At 32.4% G+C, this 23,527-nt stretch overlaps 1 protein-coding gene and 1 long non-coding RNA gene across 2 annotated transcripts; one reads left to right on the top strand and one right to left on the bottom strand.

Annotated features, from left to right (window-relative positions):
* Window positions 1–12,790: 12,790 nt before the first annotated feature.
* On the top strand, window positions 12,791–16,365 carry LOC107992253 (uncharacterized). The gene is made up of 2 exons (XR_007819359.1): window positions 12,791–12,930; window positions 13,053–16,365. It is a non-coding gene; the product is annotated as an uncharacterized LOC107992253 (long non-coding RNA).
* Window positions 16,366–19,561: 3,196 nt separating this feature from the next.
* On the bottom strand, window positions 19,562–21,619 carry LOC103504041 (uncharacterized). The gene is made up of 2 exons (XM_008468468.3): window positions 20,618–21,619; window positions 19,562–19,878 (listed from the first exon to the last, which is right to left on the bottom strand). Exons 1-2 carry the CDS (start codon window positions 21,400–21,402, stop codon window positions 19,818–19,820), a joined length of 846 nt encoding a protein of 281 aa, XP_008466690.1. The 5' UTR covers window positions 21,403–21,619; the 3' UTR covers window positions 19,562–19,817.
* Between the last annotated feature and the right edge of the window lie 1,908 nt (window positions 21,620–23,527).

Below are 23,527 nucleotides of genomic sequence, written 5' to 3' on the forward strand. Positions count from 1 at the left end.
TCTATTTGAAAAATTAAAATCTTAAAAGGAGAGCGATGTATAAAAGCAAACTTTGAGAAATTATTCGTATCTCTCGAAGAGATCATAGTTTTTATTTTAACCTTATAAATATGATATTATTCGATTATCACTAATTACTTACAATCTTCTGAAGAGATGATTATTTTTTTTATCTATTTATATATATATGGATGAAATATTTGGATTTCCTTTTAATCTCTCGAAGAGAATAAGAATAATTGATATTTATGTGTTGCATATACTATATGATATATGCATATTATACTTAAAAGTAAACAATACGTTTTCAAGATTTGATAGTCTTGATATACTTTACTATCTTTGTAAATATATCAAAGAGGAATATAGTAAATTGGGAAGGTATATGTTGTAATCAATATCATCTAGGGAGATTGATTATAAAAATAAATATGATATGCATATATTATATATAATCTTATGCGGGTAGTGCATATAGAAAATTTATCTACTTTTACTTCTCAATTATATTACACACACATTCGTGTAATTGATATATATATGCAATAATGAACAAAAGTTTTCATTGATCCAAATATAATTTTATTTGACATTAGAGTCATTTTGGGTCAATGATGAAATTAATGTATGATTGGAAATATACATTGACATCCATTGAATAACTAAAAGATTCTTTCATGTAATAAATTGTCAAGGTCTTTTGTTCTCAAGAGGTTAATTATCAAACTTTTACTAGAAAATTGAAAATGAAACTCTCATGCTTTTGGAAGAGTTTCATGGTTTATTAATTCTTGTTGGCGCATCCTATTAAAGGTCATAGATATACATATTATTTTGTTTTAAAAATGCTAGTGAATTTGCATTCCAAACATTTGATAATTGATTGAGATAAGTGAACGAACATCTTGTAGCTTATGTTTGAATAACAAAGCTTCTAAATCTGTATGAGATCATGTTTAAGATGATGGAAGAATTAAACCCTAGATGGATGATATATTTACTATGCAATTTGCTAGTTCTCATTAATGAGATAATTTTTCCAACATTAGGGGAAGAAATGAAGAAAATGTTGGAAAAATAAATTGAATGAAATGCATAAGTATTGTCTCATTTTGATCATTATACATATTACTTTGAACTAGAAGTTCAAAAGATATCTCATTTGTAATAAAATGATATCAAATCAAATGTAGATGCATTTACAAAATATTTACAATTATAAGAAAGTGATTGAGTTATAGTAGTTACAAAGATACCATCTAAGAATGATATCTCAGTTCAACACATTGTCAATACTACACCTTTGAAGTGTGATAGGCAAATGTGAGTTCCAAAGAGAAAGATCCTTGAAGAAAAAGTAGTCAATTAATGTCTCAGTTAAGAATATGGATATTCTAGAAGAAATCCTGAATATGAGTAAATAAGGATAGTAAATAGATCTCAATAAAATTATATGTCATGACAAGAAACAGAATCATACTTAAATAACTTGACAACATTTTTGCATACAATGTTGCTCAAGATGTTATCTATGAAAATAAGTAATATGTACTTAAACATATTGAATAATGTTGCAACGGCACAGAAAGGATTGACTTATGTGAAAAGAAACAATCCAATCAAAATAAACTTATGTTTCAAATCTTGAGAACTAGTAGTTTAGACATTTAGAGAATGTCGAACATGCACGATACAGGTTTTAGTAAGAAAAACGGACAAGTTCCATAATAATCATTACAAAGAACTGGTATTGGTTATATGAGAGATATATATTCTCCTACAGTATGATACAATACCATGTGATATCTAACATATATTAATGTGTAACATACACTTTATGGATGTAGTCATTATACATTTATATGAATCTATTAATAATTCTATCCCTGAAGGATTAAAGGTTCTAAAATCATATGATTCAATAATAAGAGAGTTATAAAATACTCTAGATGTATCATCATCTTATTACACTTTTGTTGATACAAGGGTATAGAAATAACCCCTATTTGTCCATATGCTTTTAAACGAAATCACAATTTGATGATTTGAGTAGAAACTCTTGAAGAGATTTCAAAGACAATAGAATTTCTCTAGAAAGAATTTGAGATTATACGTTTTGCCTTAATTTGCAAATAAAGCATAAAACAAATAAAATTGGACTAGTTATATCATTGAACTTTCCTAGGGTGGTTCATTCATTTGGCCATGTAAAAAAAAAGTTATACCATCTTGTATCAGAAAGATAATGAAGAACTTGAGGTCTTGAAGAACCATAATTTTCAGAATCAAGTACACTTATATCTTTATTAGTTAATACACTACCTGTTCTAATATCTTTAGTAATTTTGTTACATAAAAAAAATATTTCTCCAAAGGCATTGAAGTAGAATTAAACTATGTTATGTTAAATTTAAAAATTATTAGCTCACATGAATTTATTTTATTCTAATAGATCTAATTGTGATCTAGTTGATTATTAATTAATGCATGTTATTTATCTAACAATCCAAGCTAGATCTTACACAAGTTACTTAGTACAAATATTTTTTATATTATGGCAGCTTATGAAGCAGATCAGAACAACTACTTTGAATCATGCTCCAATATTAATGATGCAAAACTAGTCAATATTATTCTTATATGAAGACAAAGCATCAAATGATGACATCAATATTCAACAAAATTTTTGAAAAGACAACTTGACAGACTTATTTGCAAAGGCATTACCAACACCAACATTTGAAAAGCTTAAACACAACATTGAAATGTGACAACTCGAAGAACTCAAGTGATGTACTCATGAGGGGAGTAAAAATACTACACTTTTTTTCCTTGACTATGGTTTTTCCCATTGGGTCATCCTAGTAATGTTTTTAATGAGGCAGTTATTAAAGTATATAAAATGATGTACTCTTTTCCTTCACTAGGATTTTTTCCCTCGGGTGTTTTCTTAGTAAGGTTTTAATGAGACATTTATTTTATATAATATGGACATCTAAAGTGGGAGTATTATGAATATTCTAAATTAAAGTTAAATATTATTAGATGTCTATAACCTCCTTAGGTTACAAATTCATCCACTAACCTCTCCATCAATTTCCATAACTTTCTTGTCCCCTATTTATATTTAATTTGGTAATCATTATTCTTACAACCCTATAAATAGAGGTTGTAGAGATGATTTGTATAGACACCATAATTGAGTTCAATTGTTTTCTCTTTTTCCCCTATTCTCTATTCTTCTTTTTTGGTTATTTCATTGTTCTTTATTTTATAACAGTTATCTTTTTTCTTTCTTAAGACATGAGGAAAATTACGGATCAACTTTACCCTAAATACATCTAAACTATTTAGAAATTAACATGTCACCATTACCCTAATTAAATGAAATTAAGGTTAAGGGAAACTCATGCCTTCATAGCTTCTTGTTTTTTTGTAATCTCCTCACAAACTCTATTTGGAGACCACCACTAGTGTTAATCTGCTATCCTTTGGACGTAGAATTGGGTTGTGGGTTCCATTAAGTAAAGGAAGTGAGAGAGAGAGATGAAAATTGGAGGCCGAACATAGAACCAGGTTGTGGGATTTGTTAAGTAAAGGAATTGAGAGAGAGATATGAAAATTAAAGGTGAGATTTAAAGTTAAGAATTGAGAGAGAAAATTATTTTGGTATAATTTTGTTGTCCAATATTACAAATTTTTGCAAAAGTTTTCAAACATTTGAAAAATAACCTATATATATAACCTAATTACATGCAAAATTGCATATAATTAGTTTACCAAATCTGAACAACTAACATTCCACTAACCATTAGTAGAACTTAGTGGGTTATGTGTTTACATCCCATGTAGCCCTTTATCTCACTAAGTATTAGTGGGATTATCCAACAAAATGTTGGATTTTTCCACTAACCTTAGTCAAAAGGCAAAAATGATCATCTGACCATTCAAGTCAAAAGTCGATATTTTGACTTTTGATCATTTTGTCCGTCTTGATTAATTTCGACCTACCAAGCATGGATCTGTGTTGATTTTTCTTAAATTCAAATCACATTTGAATATAACGTCAGCCACATTTTAACTTTTCAAAGTTAAAAGTTGGTTGCACCGTGACATTCTTATAATGTTGCATGTTTGCCTTGAAGCAACCTTACCAAGCAGAGGGATTATTATAGGATTCGGAACACCATATGGATAGGGTCCCTTTAATCAATTTTAATATTTACTTTCCACTTTTGAAAGCATAATGATGATGGAACAAGAGACACACCCAACGTAAAAACAAGATCAACTATTCCCTAATTGCATCTAAACAATTTAGAAATTAACATGCATTACTATCTAATTAAGTGAAATTAGGGTTTATCAAATACATACCTTCAAAGTCTCTTGAGCATTAATCCATGTTCAATTTTTCAAAATTCAAATCACATTTGAATATACCACTGGTCAAAGTTTGACTTTTCAAAATCAAAATTCAACATTTTGACTTTTTACAACTTTGACCATTTTTATCAATTTCGAGCTTTCGAATATGAATTCAAATTCATAATTTTTATATTTAAATCATATTTAAACATAAAACTCTATCTCAAACTAATAAACGACAACTATGTCATGTATATTTATCAGTTTCTCTCTCCTTACCTAATTCAAACTTTTCAAACTAATCCAACATATTATTCTATGTTTATTCCATATGCCCTAGTAGAGGAACCTAATGGACCAATAAATCATGGGCTCCAACGATCAAAGATTAATTGGCTAAACTCTCTTAGACCAAGCTAAACTTTTTTAGATCAAGCTAATCCACATTTGTTAACTAACGAGTCATTCCACTAAAGTCCTATAGTTGCACTCCCCTCACTATAGATATATTTGTGTCCATTTGATATAACCATGATTAGTAAGTTAATTTTTCACAGGTTTTTTGTAACCTCGATTGGATCAAAATACCGTTACCTTAAGACTACATCTTACTCCTTAAGTCTCACTGATCCATTATTGACAATTGGTTTAAGATCAAACCTACAAACCGAATCTCTCTTGGACCAATGAGAGGGTAGGACCCCTTGTTCAAAACTTGGATTCAGTCCTTAAGAAAACAATCTATCTACTAACCCTAAAGTGGGTAAGAGTGAATTTTGTCTTTCACCTTATGCCCCTAGCTATGCACCCGATCTTACCCTTGGAATAAGAGGCTTATTAAGCCAGCGCTGTTGAGTTGCCCTCATCTATGTACATTTAAAGATAATTTTGTGTAAACATAAGTTATAGTTAGCTTAGGATTAAAATTAAATTACTTAGGTTATCAATAATCGAAATAATCGACGGTGTTATAACGTAAAAGTGATTATTTCATGGTTTCAATCTTATGTAGACTCTTTACATATGATGCCCCTACTTCTATGTCTCTACATGAACGATTCAAGATCACCTCATTTGTACAAACTACAAAGCGAGTCACATTCATAGTGTTCTCAAAATAAGGCGTCCAACCTTATTCATATACTATAAACCCTTTAAGTCATAAACTCGAACTTGATCCACATTTATGTCTCTACATAAACTTCAAGTCTACACTAGATAGCCTTGGGACCTTAATTTATTGGATTCAAGATTATAGTATTCAATTTTCACTAATAAGTTTTCAGAAATAACTTTATTGAATAGAATATAATTTAAACTACAAACTATGAGTTTTATGACATAAATTCCAACAAATGATTCTTATCTCTGAGATATGAAAATTGTGGGTTACACTTACAAGAATTACTAAGGAGTTAGTATATTCTAGACCGAAGTAACGATAACTAAGTGCTATAGGAATATGAGATATTCAAGAATTAACATCTGGTCAAGATTGTTTTGGTTCAAAGGAGGAGCAATCGACTACCCCTCCGTAGAGTTTACTTTAAACCTTTGAAATATCATCACAAAAAACCATAAAATTGATGGGTACATTATTAATATTTGCTAAACTAAATTGATTCTTAAATGATTATAGTTTTTCACTAAATAGAATATGTTTTATTTTTCAGCACGAATAGCTCAATAGTACAACTCTTAGTTTTCGAGAAACTTCACGACGACAACGCGACTTGAAAATCAAACCTAAATACAATACTAGTTGTACATGATTTAAGATTTGTCTTAATTGAGGAAAATCCTCAAGCCCTAATCTCAAATGCTACCGAACTATTCGGAAAGCATATGATCGATGGGTTAAGGCCAATGAAAAGGTCGTGTCTATATTCTTCCCAACATATTTTATGTTTCGACAAAAAAACATGAATCCTTAGCCAACATATTTTATGTTTCGACAAATTATGGATTCATCGAGGAAGATGTTGGAGTCATCATGGTCCTTCAGACATCAAGAACATTTGCACCAAGCGAATGAAGGAAGGGACCTCTGTTAGAGAACATGTCCTGAACATGATGATGCACTTCAATATTATTGAAGTAAATGACGGTCCCATCGATGTGGCAAATCGGTGAGCTTTATTTTACAATCACTTTCGAAGAGTTCTATCCCGTTTCAGACGAACGTGTCTCCCAATAAGAGTTCACTCTTACCAACCTTTTGAATGAGCTTTTGCGATTCCAGAACCTTACCACGGGTTAGAGGAAGGAAGTGGAAGCAAATGTTTCTACCACAAAGAAAGAGTTTATGAGAGGATCATCCTCTAAAACTAAAGTTAGGCCTTCACAAAGGAATTTTCCAAAGTACCTTACTTAAAAGAAAGTTGAGAAGGAAGCACAAGGTAAATATGATTTACTCGTTATTGAAACATATTTTGTGGAATATGATACTTCAATATGAATACTAGATTCGGGAGCCTAATCCTATTTACTTCTTATTTCATAAAACTAGTTATTAAAAGCTTACAGAAGGTGAGAGACTGTCTTAGCTGAATTAGTGGGAGATCTGAAATTGTTTTAATAGATAAATCGCACTTAAAAATATTTTGTATGCTTCTCAAAAGTTGAGGAATTTAATATCTATTTCTTGTATTTCAGAACAAATATATAGAAGATATTTTAAAGTCAATGAAATGTTCATTTTTCTAGAAATTGTATTTAGTTTTGTTCTACTATACTTATAAACAAATTATATAATTTAAGACCAATTGGATAAAAATTTGTCTTTAATACTGAAATGTTAGCATAAAAGACAAAAAAGTTTCTTCTAATGCCTATATATGATACTTAAGGTACGATCATGTAAATCTGAATGCGATTGGGAGATTGATTAATAGTAGACTTCTAAATTAGTTAGAAGATAACTCTTTAAACTAATGTGAATCTTGTCTTAAAAGGAATAATGACCAAGAGATCTTTTACCGAAAAAGGTCTCAGAACCAAAATACCTTTTGGAGCTCGTACATTCGGACCCCTATGGACCAATGAATGTCAATGTTCAAGGAGAGTATGAATATTTCATCAATTTTGTTGATAATTATTCAAGGTTTGGTCATGTTTACCTATTACATGTCAAGTCTGATTCTCTTGAAAAGTTTAGAGAATATAAGGCTAAAGTTGAGAATCAATTAGGTAAAACTATAAAGACACTTTGATCAGATCGAGGTGGAGAGTATGTTGACTTACGATTCTAAGACTATAAGATAAAGCACGGAATCTAGTCACAACTCTTTATATCTAGTACGCCTAAGCAGAATGATGTATTAGAAAGAAGAAATCGAGCCTTGTTGGACATGGTGCTATGATAAGCTTTGCTCTTTGATCCTTAAGAAAATAAGGAATTTTTATTGATAAATGCCATAATCTTAGAAGAAAACCACATTAGGAATCATTAAATCATGTAGTAAATTAGTATTGAATAGAATTTCTGAAGAACCTAGTTCATCACTTAAGTAGTTAATAAACACTACAAGAAATCGAGGGGTTTCCGATGCATAAAACAACGTCAAAAGAAAGCTCGTTGGGCAAAAACCTTTCTCCAAAGCCATTTTGAACACGTTGAAAATCGACAAACACATTATTTTGATATTACCTTTTTCCAATGCCATGCATGGAACATCAGGAAATAAGACGCCATTCCTGACGTTTGAGACTAAGGGTCGGAAATAGTTTTGAATTAAATTATATATATAACTTCTCTTGATGCCCTATGCATAGCATTGGGAATGGACATCCCTGTTCCCAATGATACTTGTCGTGCGTCGGGAATAGTTCAAACCATTTTAGACGCAGTGCATGAGCTGTCGAAAAATATTCAAACATTAATTATGTTAGATTAAGATTTTCGACCCCATGCATGTCGTCGAGGGTAAGGAATGGTTTTATCTATTTTCGATGCCATTAGTGATTCGTCAATAATTGTTTTACCTATTCCCAACGAGTCACCAATGGCGCGGGAATAAGGGGATCTCTCAATGTTTTTTTGCTACATCGAGAGTTCCCCTATTGAAAAGATGTTTCAGTTCTGTGAAACATAAAACTGAAAGGAAAGAGGAGAAAGAGAGATCGAGCCATCGTCATCGTTCCCGTCGTCGGCGTGACCCTACCTTTGTGCCTTTCCTATCGAGCTGTCGCTCATCCTTATTTGAGGTAAGTTTAAAACCCTAAATAGTTTAAATAGTTTAGGTTACGTTAATTTAAATAGTTTAGTTTTTTTGTTTTTTGAAATTAGTTTTAGGATTTAAATGGTTAATTAATTTTAGGATATTGTTTAGGAATAGATTTTGGTTTTTTAAGTTGAAATTTTGAATGTGGGTTGACAATTTGAAGGGGGGTTATTTGAGAAATTGAGTTGAGGAATTGAAAATTTGAATGTGTGGGTTGAATTTGAAGATGAGGAGAAGGGTTTAATTGAATATTTGAAGGGGGTGGGTGAAAAATTAGGATGGGGGGTTGAGGATGAAATTTTGAAGGGGGGTTGAATTGAAATTTTGAGAGGTTAGGGTTGAAAATTTTAGGGGGGAGAAGGCAAGGGCTATTATTCTTTTAAAGATTTTATAATTTTTGGTTGATATTTGTTTTGGCTATCCTGCAGTTTTGGTAACCTTTAGTTCAAATTTAGTTGTTTATTTCTTAGTAGTTTTGAAATAATTTGTTGTTGATTTGAGATGGCTATCCTGCATTTATGGTAGCCTTTTTTTGTAGCAACTTAGTTTTGAATTTGTTAGTATTTCTGAGGGATTGAAGATGTGGTAGGTAGCTTATAAAGTAACGTTGTTGGAACGAATAGGAAGTATACGAAGATTGAAGTTGTTTGTGGTTAATTAGGTTGTGGTGGCTATCATGTAGTTATGGTAGCCTTTGTAGTTTAAAGTTAGCTTTAGTGAAAAGTTTGGGAGATTATTTTTTCATTTTAAGGTGAGTAAGTTTAGGGTGTAAGATGAGGAATATACTTCTAATCAAACTTACTTATGTTTTAACGATGGAAAAAAGTTGGATGAAACTTAGGAATAAGTTTTCCATTGAGTATAAAGAGGGAGTGACCCAAGTTTTAGATGTTGCCAAGTTTCACGTCAATGATTATAGACGAATAAGGTGTCCATGCAAGTGATGTATGAACTCAAATTGGAACTCATTAAGGGTGTGGAACGACATCTACTTACTATTGGAATATCCCGCTATTACACAGAATGGGTGTATCATGGAGAGCTAGTTAGCTATAATAGAGGTACAAAAAACTTTGAAGGAACTAGTAGTAATCCTTTTGATAAAGGAACTAGTAGTAGCCACTTTCATGAAGAATATGATATGTTTGGCATGCTCAATGAATTATAACCTCTGGTTGAACAGGAAGAGGAAGCAGAGGAAGGTCGTTTGGAGGATGAAATGTCGAGGAATATTGAGGAATAAAACAAGATACAACAAACATATTTCAGGACTTATTGAATGAAGCACGTAATGAGTTGTACCCTGGTTGTTCTGAATTTTCCTCTTTGAATTTTTTCGTTAAGTTTATGCATGTCAAGGTTCTAAATGGTTGGAGTAACAAGTTCTTCAACATGTTGTTAAAACTCTAAAGAGCAGCATTTTCAATGTGTAGTAGTACTATCCCTAGTTCATTTTATGAAGCTAAATCAAAACTTCGGGGCTTGGGCTTGGGATATAAGACTATTAATGCGTGCAAGTACAACTATGTATTGTACTGGAAAGAGTTTGCTAATTTGCAACATTATCCTACATGTGGCGAGGCTTGGTACAAGGTTAATCATAATAGAGGAAAAAAATTCCATATAAGGTATTACGCTGCTTTCCTTTGGTACCGAAATTATAGCCCTTGTTTGTATCACAGGAAGGGTTCGTAGACATGAGATGACATAGGGATAAACGTGTTGAAACAGATGATGTTTTGAGACATCCAATTGATGCGGAGGGATAGAAGCACTTTGATTGTGAATTTCTTGACTTTGCTTTCGATCCACGGAACGTGCGTTGGGGTTAGCTTTAGATGGGTTTAATCCATTTTGTCATATGAGTACCTCATACAGTATGTGGCCTGTTATGTTAATTTCTTACAATTTTGCCAACTTGGAAATGAATGAAAGAGACAAATTTTTTCATGTCATTGCTCATACCCGATCTTAGATCTCCTAGTAGGGAAATTGATGTGCATCTCTAACCATTGATTGAGGAAATGAAACAGTTATGGAATTTTAGGGTGCGTACGTATGATTCTCTTATCGGTAGTTCTTTCAGCATATATGCAGCCTTGTTTCGGACGATTAATGACTTTTCAGCGTATGGTGACCTATCAGCATGGAGTATGAAGGAGTATCAGGCATGTCCCATATGCATGAGTGATAAATCGTCATTTGAGATACATGGTGGAATATCTTTCATGGGACATTGATGCTATCTTTCAAAGAACCACGTGTGGTGTAGAAGTAGACTACACAATGGAAAGGTAGAGCGTAGGCCTTCTCCAATAGTGATGAATGGGCATGAAATATTGGAACAACTAGACCAGTTGGAGTTTTCAGTTATGAGTAAACATCCTTTAGTAAAAGATAAGAAAAGAAAAATAGCTCTTAATTGGACAAAGAGAAATTTTTTTTCGAACATTCTTACTGATCGAGACTACTGTTACGTTACAAACTTGATGTAATGCATATCGAGAAGAATGTTTCTGACAATTTGGTTGATACCGTGTTGAATATTGAAGGAAAAACCAAGGATACCACGAATACTCGATTGAACCTACAAGATCTAAAGATAAGAAAGGATTTACACCTTATAGAAGTTGGTAACCAATTGGACAAGCCACATGCGAGCTACAAGTTGACTAACAGTTAAGTTCTTCGACATGCGAGTTACAAATTGAGTTTTACAAGTTCCTAAAATTAGTTAAGTTTCTCGATGGATTTGTTTCAAATATTTCACGATGTGTGAATGAAAGAGAGAAGAAAATATCAGGTCTCAGAATGGACGATTTTCATGTTTTATTACATCGATTACTACCTATTGGTATTCGAGCATTTTTATTAAAAAACGTGTGATTTGGATAGATTGCAAGAAAATATCATAATCATACTTTCTAAGTTGGAAAGAATATTTCCACCTGCCTTTTTCAGCGTTATGATACACCTTGCTGTTCACTTACTGTATGAAACTAAGGTTACTAGTCCGGTTTCTTGTAGTTGAATGTATCCCATTGAAAGAAGTTTACACACTTTGAAATAGTATGTTGAAATAAAGTACGTCTTGTGGGCTCTATTGTAGAAGCATATGTGATGAATGAATCGAGCATCTTTTGTTCACGTTACCTAAGTGGTATTGAGACTCGATTTAGTAGAGATGAGCAAAATGATGATACCATTCCAGATGATGAGGTGATTGGTGAGTTTGAAATTTTCAAGGAGAAAGTACGACCATTAGGTGCGTCAAGTCTTCCAACTCAATCACAGAAAGAAAAACGCATCTTCCATTGGTACACCCTCAACAATGTAAACGAAATATCAGAGTATCACAAGTAAGCATTTCTTATCTTTGTATTTCTTAGGTATAGTTGTTCAGTATTTGTTATATATCGTTGTTACACCAATTAAACTCATAATCATCCTCGTCAATAAACATTTGAGGTTAATATGTCAGCATGCTTAAAATGCTACTAATTTGCACAAAAGACATCAACGGGGATTCCCTGAATGGTTTCGAAATCAAGTATATAGCGTACACGTATTTGATAGCTGACATGTATGCACTAACGTATTTGCACGTGAATATATATAATCATTGTCACATAGATTTTAGGTTATAGAATTGCATGAGACTAAAAATCTATTTCACGATTTCTTCTCACTTGCAATGAGACAATCACTTGACGTTCGATATTATAATGGATGCATTGTGGCAGGGTGAGATTTGACACATCCGAATGTGATTTCAGGCGCACTACATAAAATAGTGGAGTGATGGTAATCGGTGAAAGCAATGCCAGTGGAAGTGGCGAAAATAATTCCTACGCTATTCTAGACGAAGTGTTGCACGTTCAATATCTAATGGGAAGAAGTGTTTGGCTATTTAAGTGTCGGTAGTATGACACCGACGTCAACAAAAGTAAAGGACACGTATGAAATCAGGGTACAAAACTATCAACATGTTCTATTTTTGTTTCGTTGAGGAATCGATAATTCTTGCAATGCAAACACATCAAGTATTTTACCTAGATGACCTAAAAAATGGTAGTAATTGGAAAGTTGTCCAAGTGGTCTAGAATAAGCGTATATGGTATGTGTCCAAAGTGGATGTGTTGAGAATGAGCAATTAAATGTACTCAAAATCATTGTCGACCATCGAGTGGATGAACACATTGAGGATGACACTCTATACAGAACTGAAATTGATTCTACAATCGTTGAAAGACCTATTGTGAGTCATGTCGCTGACGACTTTATTGACGTTGAGGTGAACAATTGTCACATCAAAGCATACAAGTGACGACAAATGATAGTTACGACCACGTACCCACATATTTATTTAGTTTATATTTCGAATATGATTATGTGTTCGTATTTACTTAATGAATGTTTGTTTTCTATGTCCACAGATACTATGTTATCATTCTTGAGCAGTTTCGATGAGACAGATGTGATTGAGTTCATTGAGGATCTAAATAACAATGTCGGAGGGTCATCATCGATGGATGACAATTCGAGTGAGTCTAATGGTACATTAACTCACAATTATTTGAACTTATTTCTCACATTAACTTGTTGGTTTAATTTATTCAGCAGAAACTAGTCAACCATCTTTGACTCCTAGAAGACATGTGCAGTCTCAACTCCTGAAGTTGGAGTGTTACGTTCATGCCAATGGGAGGAATTCAATATCCATATCCTCTGACGTAGAGAAGCCTATTTCACCATACATTGTTCGGTTCAGCTAGGTGATTGACGTGTGTGTAAGAAAGACATTTCCAATCTGCTGCCTTAGATGGACGAATGTAGGAAGAGAATACATTGAGGTCATCAAAGGTAACCTACAGGTAGGTCCAATACACAATTATGTTTTCATTTGATATGTTTGGTATTTCATACAAGAAGCTTCTACTTTGTCAACTTTTCATTTCATATGTTCGATATTTCATATAAGAAGCTATGCTTCACCCTTTTTCCAAAAACTCTAAGAAACGAGATGAAAATATGGAAAATCTCCTTAGATAATAAGGAGGTAAGAACTTGGAAGCAGCTAATCGAGAAATTAATGAAAACATTCTTCACACACCATGAAAATGCGATGGAGGGACATTATGTGCTTTCAGTAGAAGGATAGAGAGAATAGACACAACGCGTGGAGTAGGTATAAATAATTGGTGAAAGCATGCCTTTATCATGGAATTCTTGAGTGCATATTAGTGGAAGTCTTCTATTTCAGGCTTAACAAAGTAACACCAACAAACTATTGATGTTGTGTTTGTTAGCGATATGCTCAAAAGTACATACAAGAAGATGAAGATTACATTGGGCTTAATGGCTAGAAATTATAAAGAATGGGATGACAACGTTTTGACAAAAATGCAATGGTGGCATTACAAGGCCAAATGACTACCATGATTAATCTACTAAAATCTATGGCTTTATTGCAAGTTAATGTCGCAGGCTGCTCAACTTAGGCAATAAAGCATGTGGATGAAAAAGGATGCATTGGATGCGACGAAACTTATAATGTTGATGCATGCCCCACTAAATACTGAATCTATCACATTCATCAATCACAACCCTTACTCTAACACATACAATCAAGATTGGAGAAATCATCCCAACTTTGGGTGGGGAGGGATAGGTTAACAACATCAAACCCGATAGGTGGTTAAGGTGAAGAATGTTGTAAAGAAATCATCCACAACAATAAATCACACCATCACTCACTTCAACAACAACAATCCCACACTACTTCTTTGTTATCATCCTCATCCATGGAGAACCTCCTCTAGGAATATATGCTAAAGAATGATACCCTTTTGTAAAGTCAAGTCATGTCAATCAGGAATCTGGAGTTACAGTTGGGGCAACTAACCAGCGATTTCTCCAAAAGACCAAAGGGATCCCTCGCAAGTAGCATTGAAATGTCCAACTAGGTGGGGGAATCCAAAAAGGACCAGTGTCAACCTATGATGCTACGAAGCATAAGAAACTTGGCCATCTACAAACCAGACCCAAAATGTAGACCTTTTACTTCTTGGCCTAATACTATGAATGATTAACCCACAAGTACTATTTTTTATCCCTTTGTTATTTCCATGAATCATGATGTTCAGAAAAACAAGGAAGTGGCGACTTCTAGGTGAGACACAGAATACAGGGAGACACTAAAGTAGGCGTCATCTTATGATCAATTGTAGCCTCATCCATTTCTTGGTCGCTTGAAGAAGAAAGATGACAAACAATAATTTAACAAGTTTTTTGACATACTGAAGCAACTTCATATCAAAATTCCATTTTTTGATGTGTTAAGTAAATGCCTTCACACGTTAAATTCTTGAAGGACATACTTGCCAAGAAATGAAGGATGAATAAATATGAGTCAGTAGCTCTAATGCAGGCAAATAGTGACATCTTCAAAAATGGGATTCCAGAGAATATGACAGACCTTGGAAACTTCACTATGCTCTGCCCTATAAGCCTAATGCCACTGTTTATTTTTCAAAAAATTGGGGATAAGAAAGGTAAAACCTACTACACTAGAGCTTAAGTTGGTTAGCAGATCCATTGCACTACCTGAGGGAAAAATTGAAGATGTCTTGGTTAAGGTGGACAAGTTGATATTCCCTGCAGACTTCATCATTTTAGATTATGAAGCTGATCGAGAGGTACCTATCATTTTAGGATGACCATTCATGTCGACAGGTCAAACCCTAATTATTGTCTACTAAGGGAACTAGACGATGTGAGTTAATGACCAAGATGTAATTTGAACGTTGTTGATGCGTTAAACTCCCTAAAAATGTAATGAACTACAACACAATTGAATCCCTAGGTTGGGATTATTGTAATGAAGAAGTCATATAGTCAAGCTATTTAGCTCTGAAAAATTCGTTGAAGAGTTCCCTAAAGGTGTCCTTGAGGAAGTAAATGTCATGTCTGATGTAAGAAAGTTTGAGCCTTTGGATTTGCAAACCAAAGGTAATTAGAAGATAAAGTCATCAATTAAAGCGCCACCAAAATTAGAGCTCAAGTCATTACCAACCCACCTGAACTATGCATATTTGGGGGAAAATGACACTGCCAGTCATCATCTTCGCCCACTTGAATGCTGAAGAAGAGAAGGTGTTAATGGAAATGTTAAAATGCCATAAAAAAGCGATAGGATAGACCCTACCGAACATTCAAGAAATAAGCTCATCCTAGACATGCATTAGATCAGGTTGGAATATGGGCACATTGGCGTCATTCAATATCAAAGGCGATTAAACCTTGCGATGAAAGAAGTTGTAAAGAAAGACATCATCAAGTGGCTGGATGTAAAAGTAATTTATCTTCACTTGTACTGAATGGTTCAGCCCAGACCAATGTGTGCCCAAGAAAGGTGGAATTACTGTCATTACTAATGAAGACAATGAATTGATTCTAATGGGAACAGTCACTGGGTGGAGGATATATATGGATTACTGCAAGTTGTATGACCATTTCACATACCTTTCATTTATCAAATGTTGGATTGGCTTGCAGGAAATAAGTATCGTTGCTTTCTGAATGGTTATTTTGAGTATAACCAGATAACAATTGCACTAGAAGACCAACACAAGGCGACCTATCCCTCTGGCACGTTTACCTCTCGTTGCATGCTCTTTGGACTGTGCCAACACACCAGGAAAATTTCAAAGGTGCGTGATGGAGATATTTCACATAGTTAAAAACAAAGTAACAAATAAAGCAAATTTCAAAATTTTTTTTATTCAATTTCAATTAAAATAAGAACTTTGTTCCCACCTCTCACCCGAAATAAGAAGCAAAGCCTTAAAAATGTAAGAGTAAAAGTTAAAGTGGTGATAAGAGTTGTAGTCGAGGAGAGGAACAGAATCATAAAGTATTAATGATTTTCCATTCAATGTTACTGGTCAAATAAATAAATAAAAGTTATTTTTCACCAAAAAGGACCGAAATGTTTTTAAAAAATTCACCCATTTGTAAACATTGAAAATAAGATTTTCTGGAAATGAACAAGGGTATTTTAAGATTTAAGCTTGTCACGTTCTAAACTTAGAAAGAATTTCATACTGGGGACTACGTGACAAGAGTGGACCCTAGTGACTAGTGAAACTAAATTACACCATGAGAAGTTTAGTGGATGCGAGGAGGAAGGTAAGGCTTATGTGTATATACTATATTATTAGATGTCAATAACCTTCTTAGGTTACAAATTCATTGAGTAATCTCTCCATCAATCTTCATAACTTTCTTGTCCCCTTGACCTTTATATTTAGTTTTGTAACCATTAGTCTCACAACCCTATAAATCAAATAGAAATGCTACAATACACATAACACATGTGATATTGTTCTTTTTTCCTCCATTATCTTTTTCTTGTATTCTTATGTTTATTCTTCTTTTCTGTCCATTGTATAACGCTTTCTTATTTATAAATTAAAATAGCTTTATTTTAATTTTATGGTTAAGATATTGTTTAAAACTTTAGTGAAAAAGCATGTAACATTGAACGAACTCATCATTCCCAAAGGCAATCAAACCGGATATAAGCAAAGAAATTTGATATTTTTGACCTAAAAAAGTTTTCACCCCTACAAAACTAACATATTCTTAAAAGCTTTGTTACTTTTTTTAGGAGTCACACAAGGTGAAAATTTGATTTTGTCCCTTCTTCAAGTGACCACAATTTTAATTTTTCTTTTCTAAATACAAGGTTTTAAACCCAATTTAAATTCTAATACACTCGAAATAGAGTTTGAAAAAGAAAAGATGAAATTGAAGCACTTGAATGGGAGACAAAATAGTCTTTTCCCCAATGTGCTTCATGCAAAATCTCAAATAATAAGAGAAAGAGGTTAGAAAAAGTAGAATGTAAATTTTATAAAATAAAAAACCTTTTTATAAAATAAATGTTGCACCCTCTGGATGTTTGAGGAAACATCAGCTATTACATATGCTCCGAATCATTTCAAACGTCAAACCCCAAGTCCTTACACTTCCAAACACAGATTTTATTTGACTTCAATTATTTCCTATATTTTATTTTAGTTTTCCCCTCCATATATTATCAAATTTGACTTTGACATTGCTCTTGATTTTAATCTTAAAAAATGAAATTATTTAATACTTAGACTGAACCAACAACATCAATTATTTATCTTATGATTATAATAAATAATAAAGAAATCATTTAAATTATTAAAACTCTGAAAAATATTTACGAATTTAACAAAATATAATAATTTATTTATGATAAACTAAATATATATTACTATTCCATCTACCGTGATACAGGTACCAATAGTAATTTATTCTGATCTAACATAATCCATCGTAAATAACATATGATATTCGGAGCCATTATACTTGAAGCTTTTTGTATTGCAATTGGCTTGTTTAAATTATTTTGGTATGTTCCCACGTAAGGACCCTGAACCAAAAAGTACTCCTAGCCATCCTTATTCTATTCCCAAGCTGTTGAAAAGTCTTTGTTTCCTTCCAACAACTTTGATTTATTTATTTCTTGAATCATTTTTGTATCGTATTTAAAACTTATCATAAACCCAAGATTGGTACCTTCCTATGGTTATTTATTTATTCATGCGAAAGATTTTTTAGGTTATTATAAGCCATCTGGTACGTTTATTATAATCCATCCCAAGCATCCGTATTCGGAATTTCTTGCTAAGCAAGACATAATAGAAACAACAAAAATAATAATAATAATAATAATAATAATAATAATTAATTTAATTTAATATATGAAAAGAAGAATCGACCTCATATCTCTTGATTGAGGTGAAATGTCTAAACTAGATGAGCAATTTGGTGTTTTAAAATGTGAAAGGAGTTCAAGGTGTTGTAGAATCTATCTCTTCTTCAAGTCTTCGTGAATATTTGTTTCCAATCAAAACTTGAAGAATGAGTGGGGTTGGGATTTTCTTTGATGTGAGTTTTTGACTCAAAGAAAAAGACTTAGCTTCCCAACTTGATCTTGAAACTTTTTGTGGATGTTGGCCAAAGTTTCTAACATCTAATTAGCTAAGGAGTTGTTCAATATTCATTTACACTCCACACATACTATCATCTACCAGTTTCTTTCATTTATTATTTTTAACTAATGTTTTTGAGCCAAGTTTTGATTACCATCCAAAAATTTCTATTGTTTTTAGGTCTGATTATGAATTCAAGTACTTCCTGAAAATAGTGAAAAATTATTGTGAGAAAATGAACACAATTATTAAAAACTAAAAACATTTTATTCCTACTTTCTACGTATATTTGTTTTTCTTGATAGGTAATCTAACTGTAAAGTTAGTTGATAAGACATCAATTATCATTCCATATATGACAATTAGGTTGAAACAAAATGAAACAATATATTCAAATTAACTAAAATCCAACTCTCAGTAGTTTTAATGACACAATACATCCAAATTAACTAAAATCCAACTCTATTTCGCTGATAAAAATCTATCCATCACCGACAGATTGTTTTTTAAAATGTTTGTAAAGGAAATTAGATATTCTGAAAATATCCAATTATGAAAAATTTAAAACTTGGATGAAATAAATTTCCAAGTTCAAAAATTAATTTAGATGATAAACTAGTTTTTGAAAAACTCTTTCAAGTGTAGTTTTTTTAGAATAATTGGGATAAAGAAGATGCTAATCATAGACCTCAACTGGACATTCTTATTAAGAAATTAGTAATGCTTTTAAAGATGGAAGATTCACCGATTTATAATGCTAGTTTAGCAATATTATTAATAAAAGTAATCAAATTTGGCCTTTAAAATTCTCAGCATCACATTGGTTGCACCAAAAATAAGTAAAATTTGAATCTAAAGGCATAACTTGATTGGATCGAACCACTTTTGTAGACAAAGCATCATAACATCAAAATGATAAAGAAAAAAAATACAAATAACATATTAATTGAAAAAGGAGATTCATTCTATCAATTAGCTTAAAGAAGAGAAACCCTGAGGACATAGGGCATACATATGTATTAAAGAACCAAAAAAAGGCAAACAAAAAAAAAAAAAAAAAAAAAAGAAGCATTTTCGTTGAGAAACTGAAAGGGAATTTACAAACGCTGTAAAATCAATGCCTTCATTTCCATAACCTTATATACCTATGGCTTCTGCTTTTTACTTTGTTCGAGTGCATGGCAGAGCAGTCTCTTGTTCATTCATCTCGTTCATGATATTTGGGATAAATCCATGACCAGCAACCTCCCTTCGCACGCCTGTATTAAATTGATTCATAAGAACGAAAATCAACCCTGTTTATAGCAGTTTCTTAAAGAAAATTCAAGACACAGAACAATCAATGCAGAGTAGAGATGACTCTATTGAATTGTGAAATTGTGTGTCCTTCATTCCAGAGAGAAAATCATTCATCACCAACTCATCAGATTCTCCTATGTTCCTAGAGGATGGGGAGCTTGAGAATCTTTCACTAGTTAAAATGGTGCAGAAAAGCGATGGTTCTCTTTTAATGGAAAGATTTGTGTGTCCTTCATTTCAATGAAAACCTATTCCTATTCTTACAAAAATTCTTAGGATACAAGTGCATAAAACAGCTCGATAAAGTATACTACCCAAACCGATGCCCTATTTAATGGTGAATTTGGTTGTTCTTCATTTCAGAGAAAATTCATTCGTGTTCTTCAATTTAACTCAGCAAGTTCTTAGAATTACTAGTGCATAAAACAGCTTGAGACGTTCTACTACCCAAAATGGTAGAGATACTGAATTTGCAAGTTCTTCATTTCAGTAGAAACCATTCATGTTCAACTCAGCAAATTCTTATGATACTATAGACAGCCCTGAAAATGACCCAAAATAGAAATAGTTCTACTCGGTGGTGATTTTCTCTGTTTTTCATATCAACACAGAAGATCAAACGCTCATATTCATATCTCAAGTTAAAAAGTAGAGTGAATCAAAGAAGCAATTAATTGATAGTTATGGTGTTACTGTTACCTGCCAGTGGATTTTGTTCTACTCTTGTTGCTGCCATTGCTGCTACTACTGCTACTGCTCTTGATGCTTCCATTGTTAACATTAGAACCATAAGAAACGCTTTCACTCTCAGATGAAACTGAGAGTCTTCTCTTCCACCAATCCTTTTCCACCAACTGAGGAGGTTTAGGAGAAACTTTAGCACTCATATTCAAACTAGAATCATTCTTCTTTTTCTTCTTCCTCGTCGTAGTTCCAATCGATTTCGGAAACCCCATTTTCAGATACAAACCTTCATTCTCCATACTACTCCTACCAACCAAAGCCCTAGTTTCCTTCCTGGATTTCCGATTCTCCCTCGAAAAGACCTCCCGATGGCCGCCAAGATTAGAATCCCTCTCATCCACTCCAGTGTCTTCTCGTTGCCCTACAACCATCGGCTGCTCCACCAAATCTCTCAACGACAATTCGTAACACGACTCCGGCATATTATTCACAATTTCCATGAGCTCCTTCTGCCCGGTAGCGATAGCGAGAGCCTTGGACGGCGGAGACAGAGTGTGGTAATTGGATCGGTAAAACTGAGGGCTCCGTTGAGGACTAGTTAAACGAAACCCATATTCGAAGGGATGATCATCCCTGAGATGAATCTGCTTACCATTCCAACTCCTGAAGATATCGTGATTGAGAGCGGGTCTGGAGGACCTGGTTGGAGAAGGAGAAGAGAATTCCATGGTGGTATTCAAAGCCCTAAAATCAGGGGATTCAGTAGGGCTTGAGAGAAGCTTGCGGGCGGTGCCGATCATGATGAATTGGAAATGGAGAAGAGGAGGGAGAGAGAGAGAGAGAGAGAGAGAGAGAGAGAGAGAGAAATAGAAGGTGAGGAAAATGGAGGTTGCGGTATGATTATGGCAGTGGAAGAAGAAGAAGGATTGAAGAAAGCAGAGTCATTTTCATGGGCGACTCTTTGTGGGTCTTTTTTTTCTCTTCTTTATTCTTTTAAAATTGCAAATTCCAAATTCCAAATTTAGAATGGACATTATACTCCTTATATTCCTCATTTTAAGTATGTTTTTTCTAATCATAAATAATTTTAACACATCATGCCTAAAATCTTTAAAATATAACAAACTACCATAACACATAATATTAACCTTCCTTCTTCTAAAAAAATATAACAAAGCCACCAAATATCCTTGAAAAATACAAAAGGCGGTACAAAAATGATATATCGACCACACTTAGGTTTGGTTTGGTAGATTTTAGATTAACGATTTATTTTTTCAAATCTATTTTTTAATTTAATTACACGATCGTTTACATTATTCTTTTTTTAAATTTGGTACACGAGGTTTAGATTCGAAAATTTTCAAGATTTTTTTTTGTATAGATTTGTTTACACGATATTTTTTTTTTTCAAGATTCTTTGCTAAACGATTCTTTATATTTGTCTAAACAATAAAAAAAATTATTTTTTTTTACATGATGATCATTTACATTTCGCTACTTCGATCTAAACAATTCTTTTTAGATTTTTTATATAGATTACAAAATAAAAGAAATCGCAGCGAAAAAAATAAAGACGATACAAAGAAATCAAATTTGGGTACCTAAATCTAAACAACAAGGAAGAAAGATGATAGAAAAAAATCAAATAGTATAGGAAGCTCTGAGTTCAACCTTGTGCAATGGTATTTTCGTCTGAGTATAGCTACATTTTTCATTTTCATATATAAATTAAAAATAATTGAAAACACTTGTTATTATAATTAGTAGAATATGAAACATTAAATTGGCTTTAAAGTTAAAATTGCACAAAACAATTCTTCTAAAATTTAAATTTTATTTAATACAATAGATAAATGTAAAAAATTTAATATAATATAAAACAAACTTATATGAGATAAGTTAGAAATTACACCAAATTAGTTGAAATTGAAATCAATAAAATTTTCAAATATATATTATAATAAATTATGATTTAATTAGGGATGTGAAAATAATAGTCTACTTTGGTTCATATAATATAATTATATTGATTTAGTATAAATTTATACAATAATACAACTAGTTTTGTGCTTTAAAAATAGAATTGATGAAACACTAATTAATTTGCCTCTACGGTTGGTTTTTTAGAAAAAGACAAACTAATTGTAATTATTTAAAAAGCTATACCAAACCGAAGGGAATGAAGGCTGAAATATCACAAAGGTTAAATCTAGATTATAATTATTTTTTGTATTTTGTATTCAATTTAGTGTGTCCTTTCTGAAGAAAAAAGAAAAAGGAAGAAAAGAAAAGAAAAGAAAGAGGGATTTTGATTATGGAATGGGGGGGCCAGAAAGTCTAGGGGTTCTAGAAGAAGACGTGGTTGAGGTGGAATTTTTTAATTTAATTTCTTAGGATGACGTGGTTTTATATTATTGGGTTCACCTCTGTTCCGTTTTTTTGACTTTTGAGTTCTTTTGTTTTTTCTCTAAAAAAAATTATACATTTTCCTCCTTTTCTATAGTTTCAATAATGTGTAGAAGATGATTACGAAAACGTTCATGCAGCAATGAGAGAGATAGAGAGAGAGATGAATAATTTAATGTATGATTCGTTCATTATCCTTTCCCTAAACTACAAAAACGAATCTACTTCTAACATTTTCTTTAAAATTTCATTATCCTTTTTATTCCTCATCATTCATTCTTTTTATTAAAAACTAATATTTTTCCACCATTTTTATCAACTTATTACTATGATCAACTTCCAAATATTTTTATATTTACCACAATTTTTCCATTTAATTTTAAATCATTTTAAATCTTATTTTTATTATTTTTGTTTTTATTCCTTTAATTAACTAAATGATTTTTTCCTTTATTTTTTATATAAATTTTGTTCCAAAATAAATTTCTCATTTAAAAGAAACGCACTTTTTAGTTT

This window comes from Cucumis melo, chromosome 3 (assembly GCF_025177605.1).
Source record: "Cucumis melo cultivar AY chromosome 3, USDA_Cmelo_AY_1.0, whole genome shotgun sequence".
Classification (NCBI taxonomy): domain Eukaryota; kingdom Viridiplantae; phylum Streptophyta; class Magnoliopsida; order Cucurbitales; family Cucurbitaceae; genus Cucumis; species Cucumis melo.